General features: G+C 30.9%; 1 protein-coding gene across 1 annotated transcript; it reads right to left on the bottom strand.

Moving 5' to 3' along the window:
• Nucleotides 1-2,075: 2,075 nt before the first annotated feature.
• Teh4 (tipE homolog 4 phospholipid transfer protein) lies at nucleotides 2,076-14,561 on the bottom strand. Its single transcript, XM_072897713.1, has 5 exons — nucleotides 11,517-14,561; nucleotides 9,521-9,731; nucleotides 5,405-5,859; nucleotides 3,631-3,928; nucleotides 2,076-3,207 (listed from the first exon to the last, which is right to left on the bottom strand). Exons 1-5 carry the CDS (start codon nucleotides 11,657-11,659, stop codon nucleotides 2,929-2,931), a joined length of 1,386 nt encoding a protein of 461 aa, XP_072753814.1. The 5' UTR covers nucleotides 11,660-14,561; the 3' UTR covers nucleotides 2,076-2,928.
• Nucleotides 14,562-15,086: the final 525 nt, after the last annotated feature.

Below are 15,086 nucleotides of genomic sequence, written 5' to 3'. Positions count from 1 at the left end.
TTAGGGGATACAAAAACTTACAATTTTTCCACGCAACGTGTTTTTCCATATCATGTAATTTATTACGTAGAAAATATATATATATATATATGCAACCAAGAGGTTTCCTCTCTATAATCGCTCTCTTCTTTATTGCATTTTTTAATTGCGCCGACACGCGACATTTATTGTAAACGGTTCAGATGTAATTTTCAAGAGTGAGACTAATTATACTTTCGATGGAAAGTAATTGGAATATTCTACAACGTGAAAGAGGATACGATAGATTGCACGTAAAGAAACTTTATTATATTAAATAAAAAAAAAAGATGAGAAATGTTTTACACATGCATACATGTCACAAATATACGTTGACATAAAGGCAAATACAGAATTATACTACATTTTATACATTCTATATATTAATCATAATTTTTAATGTAAAGAGGATTACTCTTTCTCTCTAAATGCAAATACATATAATCAATCATGCGTACAATTGTTCGTCATTTGCATACTCATTTGTCAACGATTAATCATCTTGCATTGTTCCTTTATAGTCGTTGTCCTTTAAAAATCGTTTTTCCGTAGCTTCATTACAACTATTAATTAATCTCTTTATCTATTTCGAATGAATAGAGCAAAATATTGATTATATTATTTATGATATATATGTATATACATATAATATGATTCTTATATATTAAAGGTTATATAATAATTCTTAGATTTTAAAAACGTACATGAAATATAATCTTTATTTACAGTCCGGAAAGTCTTTATTTTCATAATAGAATAGAAATAACAGATATATAATTGCGGTGTTCATTTCCGGGAATGAAAGAGATTTCTCGTTTGTCTTTCTAGTTATAGCATTCGAAGATATTAATAGGTACACTTTATTGGCTCCATTGAAAGCGGAAGAAGGCACATAGAGTACAGTGACGTTAAAAAAGTCTTTATTTCTTGTATCCTGATTATTTCTAGCTACTGTTCTTGCGTGTGCGTGTGTATATTTGTGCTCGCGTGAGATTATATTTATTTATCGCCTGTTTTCAAAGCATACATGAATATAATAATACCTAGTTGAATGTGTGAGTGTATTTATTCGCAATATTAGTTTTTCCTTATAATTTCAACTGTGAATTAAAATATGTATACATTTTTTTTCGATAGTCAATAATATTTTATAATAATAAATATTAAATTAAATCAAACTTTTATTTTTTTTTTTTGATAAATTTGATTAATTATTTATTTGACAAGAGGATTATTTATTTATTTTATTCAGAGTATAATATCTCATATTTTATCAAAACTGAATCGCAACAATCAACTTAAAAACGAAAGTTTTTCAAGAAATGATTAAAGCTTAAATTTTTAATTAACATACATATATGTATATATATATATATATATGTATGTTAATATATATACATATATATGTATCCTTGTTAATTTTAAGTACTTTGAATGTTCATTATACGATAAATTATTTTCGATTAACTTTAAACACACACGTTAAATATGAAACTAACACGAGAACTCAAGCAATATCGATTACAGCGGATATATAAATGTTTTACTTTCTAAAAGCACATGTTGTACATATTTACATCGCAAAATACAGATATTTACGCATAATATGTATCGCAAATATGTGATACATAATGTACTGTACAATTAAGTTAGGCAGTTGTAATATTCGGGAGTTTTCATGTATCGGTATTATTTGATATATTCAGTGACAGGGAGTTACATGAAATGTTTTTACCAGCGATATCAGAAATATCTAATTACAATTAACTACAGTAGCGCGGTAAATGGATGTAGAAAAGATATAAATGCGCATGTTCGTTGATAAGCGAATTAAATGAGCGTCGAGTCATTAGCCTAAATCTATTTTGTACATTAAAGAAGCTTGTTGATTTTATGTTAATTAAATTAAAATTAATTGATAACTTTAATTTTACGCCGAGATCGCATAAGAAAAATGCGTTCCATGAAATGCTATAATAAATATATATAGCTTGCTGTTTATTTATTTGTTTCTTCTTTTACTTTATTTTCGTTGATTAAGAAATTATTGATCTTTTACATATTATTCATACAACACATATCGCGAGGGAACAGCTGTTGAATGCCACCTCATCCTGTCACATGTCATTTATTGAAACACGGTGGCATTTAAACAATTATACTCTACAATTTTCTATTATATATTTACTTTCTTCTCTCTTAATGTTCCCTTGATGTATTTGGAGGCAAAATCTTAATATTAATGTATCGGCGATTAATATCAATCAGTTTCAGTTACTTTGTTTTACGCGTAAAGTTTAGCGATACATTAAAGGCAACAGTGAACGTATAAATATATATATATATATATATATATGTGTGTAATATATTTATTTGATCGATGTGTTGTATAACTCTAAGAAGTTCAATAATTAACTTGGACCCCCCGATGGAATAAGTTATACTTTCGATGAATTTTATTGGCAGAGAAATCACTTTGAATTTATGTAACTCCATTTCGAACGTAACGTCGTAATCACATATATTATTCGTCATCATTGCATATATGTATATTATCAATTGTAACTGTAGAAAAGTTAATTACACCTCATTTCACGGAAGACGACGTTATAATGTCCGTCTGAGAATTTAATTTATCTTGCACTTGGAAATTTTTTACTTTTAAAGTTTATCTCTCTCTTTCTCCCTCTTTCTCCCCCTCTCTCTCTCTCTCTCTCTCTCTCTCTCTCTCTCTCTCTCTCTCCTTCTCCCTCTCTCTCTCTCTCTTTCGATAGGAATGAATCTATTCAACTCGACCTTTAAAAGCCGGATATCATTCCTTCTTTAAAAGGAATCCTCAGCATCATCCATGTCGATCAGCGGCAGCCTTTCATAGCCCAGGGTAGCGCCCACACTAAGCGGCGCATACTGCTAAAGGGCCATACTTCTGATTTCATTTTCATTAGTCTGGCTTTGAGTGGCGGAGGACGTCGCTTCCATGAGCCCCTCATCCTCGCCCTCGACCTCCTGCTTGTCGACGCAGTATCTGCATCGCATTTTCGCGTCATCCCCCACCTTCACTGATCGCGAGATGATAATCAAAGTAATCACGCTGATGATGAAGAGTCCAGCCGGCACGATTATGGCGATCAGCAGCTCCATTCGCGTTTTTTTCAGATCGAAACGCGCCACCACGAAGAACGAGTCGTTCTGAACAATATATCCGCGTAAATAATAATTGCAAACATAAAATATCAACATTTTACAAATCGGGATGATTATCAGTGTTAAAAGAATTTTTTATTAAATTAAATTTAATTTTAATTCTATTAAAATAATTTTATTAAATTTAAATAATTTAATAAAAAAATTTTATTTTAAAATTTAAATCTATGAAATTAATAAAATTTTAATTGAAAAATTTAAATATTTATGTTTTAACATTTTTCTATGAATAATTGCACGCCGTCTTCGGGTTTTTTCTTCAAGAAAAATTATTTTAAAAATAGACTTGTTCTCATACATTTCTCACATTTAAAAATAGCTTTTATTTTAATGAAAAATTGAGTTGATGCTAAAGAAAACCTCGAATTCTTATTCGTTCATTAAATTGTTAAACGGAAAATTCCTTACCTTGTTGTAATAGCAGGGGTATCTACTCTGCGCAGTCTGATTGTCGCCGTCCCGTCCGTGGGTCAGCAGAAATTGTCTGCATTCGCCTTTGAGGGTGTTGACGCAACGCTCGAGATTAATGTATAATCGTGAGCTATTATAGATCGTCAGAGACTTTTGTGCCGGGATATAGGCGTTTGTAGGATCCAGTGGATACTGCAGGCTCCTCTCGTAGATTTTCAAGAAGCTCGTGAAGTTAATAGACGGTTGGGGAACCTTGATCTCGGTCAACAAAGTGCCGTTCACGCAATCCTCTGTGCTGCGAAAGTAAATAAAGATAGTAACGCGCAACTTTATTACAATAAGAAAATGAAAAAACGTGAACTCACACTACACATTCAAAATAGTCAAAAGTTTACAGTAAGAGTAAGAAAATGAAAAACATGAACTGAAGAGTACGAAAATTAAAAACTAAAAAATTAAATTCTCGGACTGTGTCTCTACATGGTGCATCTTGGGTTACGCCAAGAAAGTCCGAAATAAAATTATTTATATTACAACATTGTGAAATAAATTATGATTACAATTATGAAAAATAAATTACGATATTTTTAACATAAAAGTGGCTATAACTCGGAAATGACTTATTTCCGGACCTATGTTTATATAGCTTTTTTGGTCCCAAATTACCTTCCGAAGTACTGCGGGCGATTTCTCGGACACCCTGTATATATATGTATGTGTATATATATTTTTATAATAAGTTTATATATCTTTATAATAAATTTGAGTAGATTTGAAGCTAATAAATAAATATCCATAAATGCTATATGCCTAACCTTTTAAAAACAGATTCGATATATATTTGATAATAATATTTTGACCGTATCAGAGCCAATTACTTTTATTGGAGAAACGCGTGTCATATTCCTCCACTTTTTTTTCTTACATGACAGCTTAGGGTATTTCCATAGCAACCATTGATCCAGTAGTTGGGTGTGTGATTGGCCCTAATATTTTCGCGTACTTATTTTTTCTCATTTCAATGATTCGACAAAATTTCGACTTCCTTTTTTGAATAAAATTGTGCTCCTTTTATGCCAATTATATCAATACAGGTATATATTTCATAAATATATATCACAATTTTTTCAAAAAATATGTAATCTTATAAATATATACAGTAAATATTATATTGTGTGATTATATTATAATAATAATGACATATGTCAAATTTTACATGATAAAATAAGAAAGAGGAAAAAATAAGTATAATTCATACTGCAATTCTATTTTTATTCTGTAAAGTCTTAAAGAAACAGGAAATGTCAAGGTCCGATTGATCAATACCTATGACGACATTATAAATCTTTCTTTTGAATAGAATGGCAAAAGTATTTTTTCCTTTCAATTACATGACCAAGCTCCAGTAACATTTACTTGCCAGCATCAATTTGATTCTTGATCTCGAGGATCTCACGTTTCATTGAATTCTTCTCATGTTTCATACTAATATTTAAGATTCTATTAAATTACAGAACTCTTTTTTAAAATTGGCGTAAAAATTTAATGTGTATCATTTTAAAAAATTGATATTGCACACTTGAATATAATTATTTACAATGTGCAAATAAAATATATACATTTCTTTCTTTTTACAATCTGCACTCAGTCTAATTTATATTCCATTTTCTAGTCTATAACTGTGTAATTTGTTTTAACAAAATTTTAATGGAACAAACTTTTAACAAAAAAAATGATAAAATTTTATTATATCACTATTATTCATCATTACCTAATGACATGGTCATCCTTTGTGACGGCAAAACAGCTGACGATGATGCTGCCATTCTGCTCGTCCCAAACCTTAACGGGCTGGTCCAGTCTGGTACCAGGTAGACTACCGTTTGCTCTGTTCAAGGCCATCCCGCGGGAGCATTTCGCGGAGATGATGCTATTGTCCTGCATCAGGTAAACGTTGATGTCGCTGGTGGTGATATTCGGGCAATATCGGTCGCAGGTGAAGGCGCTCTTGATCTTTGTGCATCTAGAGTTTTGACAGCTGAAGAATCCGTTTAACTTCATATTGTCCTTCTCGCTGTCGATGACGATACCGTCGGCCTTAACGTGGCAGAGTATCAACTCGCTCATATTCGAACAATGTCCGAGGCTGCAGTTGAACACGCCTGTCAACATGCTGCACTCGCTACCGTTGTTGCAGTTGTACTTCTTCATGCTTCTCATGTTTGCCTATTGACATTTCACCTTTACTGAATATCTCAATATTAATTATTATATATTAATTGTTCGTTATAAATCAATACGAATGTATATCTCAAATAATATAATAATAATATAATTTTATAAAAATATATGTATCCTATAAATATTTCTAGTAAATATTATATTGTGATTATATATAATAATAATAATGATATTTATATTAAATTTTACATAATAAAATAAAAAAGAAGAAAATTAATACAAAATTTATATTGCAATTCTATTTTTGATAAATAATCCACTTACATAATTAATATGTAAAAGTTATAAACATCGATAGAAATTGAAATTTTATCCGTCGTAATTTTTTATTTTGTTTAAAATTAGAATTATACATATAAAAATTGATGTTTTTAAAATTTTTTTAATGTAGTATAATGAAGTATATGACTACTGAGGATCGAATTAATTTTAGCTAAAAGGTGAAATCTGTATCTAAAAGCGTTTAAAAATAAAATTTTACTCGAGACCTTTTTTTTTAATATTTCATTTTAATACGCATTAATTTGTTCTCCGGTAACACAATCACTGAAGAAAAGTTAATTAACATTCATTTTAGTTCCAATGATTATACGGGTAATATTCTATTATGAAATTATCTTTTTAAAGAAGAATATACGGGAAACTTTATGTATGAAGGTATCGCGTACGTAATTAGGATCTCGCTGTTTACACAAGTCCGTCAACATGGTTACAAAAGACTACGTCGTATATACTCTAGTTCTAGTTATACGACATATCGCACTTTTCTCATCAACGCCATTAATTAAATCCCATTACTTGCAGGATGTTTCAGGTCTGTTGGTAAAGCATTAGTGGACGTGCAGTATGATACCATGCGCCTAAATATTAATATTCTTGGTGGGGCACTCCCTCGAGGATAATTCATACCTCCCTCTTGCCCCGTTTGCTCGACATTAGATTGAGATAATGAATACCAACTATTTTTAGCGATAACTCGATAAACCTTTTAGACTCTCACAAACCTTTTTTTGGATTAAATACAATCGTACCAAGTTAGAAACAAATCAACAGAAGTCGTGACACACATTTTAATTCTATTTCTGGATATATTCACGGACAACATAACTCATATGTATTTAATTAAACTAACAATAAGCATTAAAAGCTGCTGTTAAATGATTCAGAGAATTATATATATATATATATATATATATATATATATATATATATATATGTATAGTAGTCATATCGTACTATTTTATCATCATTTATCATAATTTAAATTTCATGAATTTCGCAGAGTGTAATCTGGCCTGTAAAGCTGTTTGCAAATAAGTTTTCTGCCTGGAAACATCGTTGACAAGACCGGAGGGTTGTTCTTGATGATATATTGCCATTATGGCGGCGAAAATTTACGTCATATCGTGCGTTTCTATCTCTTGATGAGCTCCTTTAGTAACATCTTTATAGCGTATTATGTTCGTTGTAATTATATTTAACAATGTGAAAATAATTGATGTTATTAGTTAGGCAAGAGAGACTATTTTTTAAATTTTTTTTATCAAGACCTCTCTTGCAAATGACGTTATGATGCATTATACGCAAATCATACGCAATGGATTTTATAATGGCATTTTTTTCTTCATGAGAGTATTACAAGAAGTTTACCCTCTCTGTCGGACTGAAAGCATCCGCTGTTGACTATAATCGATGCTCCGCGATGGTTGATGGACCGTTATATACAGGCGAAGATGAAATGGGGCAGAAATTGAAGGTCAAGTTAAAGACAAAAGTTAGATGATACTATTTTTTTTATACAATTCTCGAAAAAATATAAAAACTTTTTATTATGAATTAAAGAATTTAATACGGATGGATTTGTAAACGGGAATACATTCTGCGAAATTCGTAAAATTTATATTACAAAAATATGATATGATATGAACACATATTGATTTGATTATTTCTTTTTTCTCGTAAGTTGTTATAGTACAGGTATGATATAACATTATTAATATTTATTACGTAATGCGGGCTTTATCTGATTTATTCGATGAATAAAATTATATTTCATCTGCAAATACGATATTTTACGGGTGAAACGCGTAGAGAGAGGTCCCTTTGTATATGTTAAGGTCGCAAACAATATAAGTATTTTACATTTCTGCTTGTATTCCTGTAATTTTGTCGAGGTGACCGGTATAACGTCGACATTATATTTTAATGATGAATTGCGGGAAATGTCAATGCTATCGAGGATAAAGTTAAAGAGAACGAGGAATTGATCTCTAAGGGGTAGTTTTGATGTATAAAGCAAGTTTGCTGTTTCGATCTTAATATAACGACAAGCGCTAGAAATTTGTAATAACGAAAGTAATTTCTAATAATGCAGGACTGGCGTCGCTATATTTTATTCGGATGCAATTTAAATTCTCCGTCTCGACAGGTTTGACGCGCTCTTCGGTAAAAATGTAATATCGCCATGAAATGGAAACGTCTTCAAGAGAGTGGCCGTTCGTGTGGGAGATCGTAGGTCGGTTGGAAATGTGTTGTGGAAATAAAACGATCGAAATCCGAAGGATAAACTTGACATCTTTGCCTTCCTTCCGAGAAAAACTCTCGTATCTCAAGTCAAGTGGAAGAAGTTTTTCAGGGAGATTATAGCAAATGGCCAGAGAGCGAAGCTCTCGTCTTATTGTCTTATTCTCTGGGAAAGATTCGCGAAAGATTTTCAAGTTGATTACAAAGGATTTTAAGTTAATTATCCGAGATTACGATCGTTCACGTCTAAATGGAAACATCGAGCACGGGATCGTAAAACTTTAATATAATCTCAGATGTCGTCAATGTTTTCAATCTGCGGAGATTACGCAAAGCCTGCTAATGATATTTCCTCCCAGTTTTTGTTAAATTTAAAACGGTTTCATAGCTTTTCTTTTTAAGAATAAACCCATTACTAATTTAAACTAAAACTAATTTAAATTTTAAATCAATATTTTTGTACAAATAAATTTGTATAATTGACAATTCTTTTCAATCTATTCGTGGCTACTGATATAAAAACAAGCGAATTAGTAAATTAAACTAACAACTGAATTAATGTTGAAATAAATTCAATTGAAAAACCGTTCTCTCTTTCTGATCGCGCGTTCGTTATTTCTTTCTTTCAAAAAAAAAAATGAATCAAGAAAATTTATAAATCTCTATATTCTTACTACTTACGAGAAATATTTCAAATTATAAAAGAATTTTAATCGTAAAATAATATTTTAATTATAAAAAATTTAATTATAAAAATTTTAATTAATTTATGAAAGAAAATTTATCAATCTCTATATTATTGCTCTCTATAAAGTGTGTTTCAAATATAATCTACATAAATATTTTAAGTGCAAAATACTTTTTTGTATTACATATATGCTTAGAGTCATAATTATTTAAATTAATTAATTAATTAATTGTTACAATTTTTTAAATTAATTTAAAAAAAAATAATTTTTAAATATTGTTCATCTTTTCTCTCGTATTTTAACAGTATTTTTACGTAATTTAATTTTTTGAACTTTTTCTAAATATTTGATATTTGAAATACATATTTATTTACGATTTTCATAATCGATAAAACAACCTTTAAGCAGAAATGTTGAAGCGTTGTTTTACGCACCTCAGGACATGCAATCGTATTAAACTTGGTGCAGTTTTCGAAAACCACATCCGTGCCGTTACGTCTCACGGTTGCGTGAAGCTGAGCACAATAGCCGCTGGTTTTCGTTAAGCACCATTCGCCACAACTCGCCCAGGCGCAATTGTTCACCATCGTGGCATTAACGGTTTGGCACATCACAGGCTCCGGCTCGATGCCGATGTGAAACGCTCTAAAATTAATTATGTTGGCATGACATCGTTAACGCGATGAATGATCTTGTAGAGACAAATAATCCACATTTCCTTTCATAGCTTCATCTTGACAGGGTGTCTACTCTCTAAAAAAAACAAATCTAAAATTCTCAGAGATTTTTTTGTACCTGGGAAAATCAGGAAATTCTCATGGACCTTTGTTGGAACTCAGGAATTGAAAAAAAATTCTTTCTCTTTGATAATTTTATTTTCATATTGTAAATAGTCGGCAAATAAATTATATGTTTAAAATATTACATTTAAATATATATATATATATATATATATATATATATATATATATATTGTATATATATATCTTTGCTTATGTTGAATATGCACAATATTGAATATACATATTTTTTATTGTAATTTTGAGAGATAAAAATGAAAAGCGTAAGTGAAAAATGTTGTTATCTCACGAAAGTTATTCCGTACATAATTTTAGCACTTGTGAAAATTTAGTAAAGCTATGTTTTTCTTTGTATGAAAGAAAGACATTAGAAAATGCATGCAATAAAGAGAATTTATTTTAGAAAGTTACACTAAAAAATTTTAATAAAATATTCTTTTTACCTGGATATTTGAACAAGATACTTGAAGAATCTGAAGAGAATTTTTTTACAAGATTTGAGTAGACACCCTGCTCGAATAAAACTCTTGAGGGGAGAGATATAGCGACTAGGTATAATTCATCTTGAATCAATTTACTCACTGAATGTCGTAACTAGTATTACTAACTTTTTCCGGAGATATTTCGCGGAAAAATAAATCTTTATATTTAATAAATATCTATAATACATTAATATTTAATTAATATATTTAATAAATAAATAAATACACAGAAAGAGTAAGTCAAATCAGAACTTATACACTCATATGAACGTGTTTATTGTTTCATGTATATGGAACAATTTATAATCTTCTTAGAAAAATTTGAAAATCTTAAATTTTAATAATATAGTCTTATTTCAATACTATAATTGTCATCTTAAGAATACAATAATTATTTTGACTTTAGAAGAAAAAAAATATAATCTTCGAGTTGAACATATGTTTTATCCAACATTTTTTCCGCCCTATTCAAGAAAATTATTTTTAAATAACAAGAATATTAAAATACAAAATTTTAAATAACAAGAATTTTTCTTGGTTGAACTATAAAAAATGTCTTCATTCGAACAAATTTTCTTTGACGCAGTATAATCCCCTCAAGATTTTCCTTTTGAAACTAAAGAGATTGTCAAAATAAGTATACTATTTTTTTCTCTCTATATATATACATATATATAATTGCTAATGGCAGATTCTTGAGATCATTTGGAGACAATTTTTCTAGCAAAAATGTCGAGGCATCAATAATTTCCGAGTTATAAGCGATTGAAAAAAAGGCGCTTTTCGCAAACTAAACTTTTTGAAGTTAAAAACTCATCAAAACTATATTCGTCAGTTAATTTTAAATAGAGTTTACCCTAATAGAATTTTAATTTAAGACTTAATTGCAGAGATATATGTATAATGATAAAAATTGGAAATTTGCAAAAAATGATGATGTCTCTCGATATTTTTGCTGAGGAAAAATCAACTCCAAATGATCTCAAGAATCTGCCATTAACAGGTATTTCACCAAATATCAAACATCCTGTATAATATATATATTTTGTCGCGCAATTAAATAAATTTCGGAAAAATGAAACTGACATTCAGTTATAAAGGAAAATATATATTTCTAACTAAATTATACAAATTATACAGCTCCTTACTTGTATGACGGCGCGTAGATCGCTACGCTGAGGTAAACCAAGGCCACGCAACTGATAACAAAGGTGAACTGGAAGAAGCATATGCTGCCGCAAATTCTGCGATCCTGTTCCGGTATCAAGCGACGCTTTTGTTTCCGTCCCATCGCGTGACACTTTGCAATTTAGATTTATCTGTGCTGTTTTATATAAAATTCTCTCTCCGTTGAATTTTTCAACAATTCGTGCAAATTTTAATCCCTTCCAACTCACAGAAATGTTGATGATGATACCAACGCAAACTTGTCGAAAAATTATTTTATCCTTGGAAATTTGGATTTTTATCCTCTCGTCGATTCTGTTATAACTATCGAAAATTAATTTTCTCCGAGTTTAACAATTCCATTGTCATCATAAAGTCGAACGTCGCGTATATTATATTTCGTTTTCTCTCTCTCTCTTTCTGCAAGCACATGATATAAAAAGCCAGGCGACTTCATGTCGACATTTCATTACCATCGTAGAGTGTGTGACTATAGTAGCTTCGTAAAAGTTTAATCGCCGTCTCGCCCGAAGAGAACAACAAGTCAGGAGAGATCAGTTGACTGTACTCGTTTTGCGCTCTAAGAATCGATCGTTCGTAGCAGCTCGATTTTTTTTGTTCTCACAATGAAATATTATATTTGCTAGGAATACAGCGAGGCGAAATATTTCGTTACAAATCTCTATATATTTTTCCTGTACTGTCTTCTATTTAGAGAGCGCAAAAGTTCACGAAGTCGGTCGACAAGTGTACGCACGTGTCACGATTCTTCTATCGATTAAATAGTTTCGCTGCCAGTCTTCCTGCAAACATGCGTCATAAACGTACAATCATTCCCTCATTTCGATAAAAGAGACAAGATGATTTTTTCAATTTCAAGATCTTTTATTTCCTGGTTTTTTTTGAAAATCTCGATGAAAATTGAAGCGCTGATAAAAAAATCGCTAATATCGATTCATATCGAATCAGCGAGATTTGTTTCGTTGCTTCCAAGATACACAAACTTCTTGAAACTTAATCAATTTCGTTGGCGGATTTTAATACATGAATAATACATAGATTCGCGTATATGTCTCATCAGACACGTGACTCAGAATTCTACTGAATCGTCGAGGATTGTCCCACTTTTTTGACTGGGATGACCTATGTTGATTTAAGCCGGCGCGATTAGCCGTTCGTCGATAAGGCAAAACGACAAAGAGGCCTCTTTGTATGTTTACATACATTTACGCGGACCCCTCCCTATTATTTTGTTAAACACGTTCGATCTGTCCGATGCACTTAGGACAATTACCACTTATTAACTTTATTAGTCGCTTGATGATTTTTACAAGAAAAAGACATTATCGATTCCAGAGTTTTTATGTTTGCCATTACCATCGGAAATGACACTGTTGGCATTTCATCTCTATCGTTCTTTATATCGTTGCCGAGTTCTCGCTGGCATATCGTCGATTTGTAGTTAAAGTACTGATGCTTCAAACTGATACATTTTTTTGAAATTACTATTTCCAGATGTTTTTTGTTTTATGTAAAATTTTCTTCGGTGTATTTTTAAAGTAATGTCGATTTATTATTATTCACACACTGGAAAGTGGTACGTTTCTGCGTACCACTCATAAAGAGAAAATCGATCTCTGTGTGTATGTGTGTGTGTGTATAAGAGAAAGAGAGAGAGAGAGAGAGAGAGAGAGAGAGAGAGAGAGAGAGAGAGAGAGAGAAAGAAAGAAGGAAAGAGAGATGCTTGTCTGGAGGACATCCACTACGATCAAGTCCTTAATGGTTGTTTCATTTGCGAGTAACCTTGGACTAAACTATTATCTTGCCGATAATACCTTTGAGATTTTTGTTCCTGGAATGTCGCTAAACAATAGGCACGCTATTTATCCGCGTCTTTCATCCCTTAAGAATGATCTATCGCGTGCATATCTTTATTATATCTCCCGAGTCTATTTTTTTTTCATAAACTGATTATAATCTTTTTTTCTTTTCTAAGTAAAATTATTAATAACGGCAGAAAATGAAGCAATTAGAAAATATAATTATTGCAAAATTATTGTTTGTCGATTTGAATTTTTTCAGGAAGAACTTGTGCTTTTCTTCGAAAATTCCGCGAGATCTATACTTTACATTTTAGAATGTCCATTGTCTGACTAAACGTAAGTACTTACTACTCGTACGAAACAAATTTCCAATAAAATCGAAACTGTTTTACTTTTGAGTTGAATGATGTTTCAAAGATATCGAGTAAAAAAGTTTTTCCGATCATTGATTTTAAGCAGTTAATACTAAATATAATTATACTTTCTTCTTATTATTTAAGAAAATGATAATTCTTTCGCGAAACTTCGGTAACTTTTTATCTTGTAAGAATTGCAGTCAGAGTTGCTGATTAACTTATTTGTGTTTTTTATTGAGTATGTGTTTGTAAAGTGTTCTAAAAATGTTTGTATCTTTTTATTCGATAAATTTTATTCGATAAATTTTTTAAATCAAGATAAAAAGAGAATCCATGGTATTTTCTTCGCTATTCGCTTATCCACGCAATAACGTACATCGTTTTTTCCATTCACGTCACTTTTCACAGAAAATTCACACTTTGTTGAGAATTACACAAGTAACGTTTGCTCGCAAGAACCAATTTAATCGCGAGGCTTAATTTCACGTATGCCCGATTAATTTGGGTGATCGAGGTCAAACAATAATTTTACAAGTATTTCCGTCCATTATTCGCACGATCGTCTCTTCGTCGCAATTTCTTCATCTTGAAGGAGGGAGTTCGCGTTCACGCGTACACGCACGAAGTAGCCATGCGATCAACCAGCAGCTTCGACCACTGTTTGAAAACAAGTCTGCTAGTCGGTGGTGCGACTCGCAAGCTTCTCGCACGGAGTTTGCGCCGTGTTAAGTCGCGCTCTTCATGGGGGTGGGAATCTCTTCCATGGTGGAATGTCCGAATAAAACGTCGAACCGCAAGTTCATGGACTTGTCTCATCCTGTGATAGAGCACTGAATCTTTTCGAGTACGAAACAATTATTTACCACAAAAAATTCTATTAAAGTTAGCAATTTTATGTAAACAGCTATTTTTTTATTTTACACTACTAATGAATGATTTAATTATATGTTGAAAATAATTTAGTACAATTTTATAAAAAATTTTGTATAAAAATTTATAAGAATATTATTATATGTATAGTATATTTGTTGTTTAAAATTGAAGGAAGATTATTCATTTTTATTATATAATGATAGATTGATATTTATCATTTTACGTGCATTATTATACTTTGCGTTTATTTCGCGTAATAGTATTCATTTCGTTTAGATTATCTTTTAATCAAAATTGCACCTGTGGAATATATTGTTAGCAAAATGGAATATACAAACGATCTGATATTATGAAATGTGAAACCATTTATCATAAATTATTTAAGTATAGTGTTTTATGAAATACAAAGTCAGTCGGTATCTATTTTATCGATTTAGATTTATCCCCTCGATATCAGCTCAGCAGGGCGGAGTGTTGGTTCCGCTGAATTAACAACTAT

Source organism: Anoplolepis gracilipes, chromosome 8 (assembly GCF_047496725.1).
Source record: "Anoplolepis gracilipes chromosome 8, ASM4749672v1, whole genome shotgun sequence".
NCBI classification, from domain to species: domain Eukaryota; kingdom Metazoa; phylum Arthropoda; class Insecta; order Hymenoptera; family Formicidae; genus Anoplolepis; species Anoplolepis gracilipes.
The sequence above is the reverse complement of the archived record's forward strand: the minus strand, read 5'-3'. Positions and strand labels throughout refer to the sequence as shown.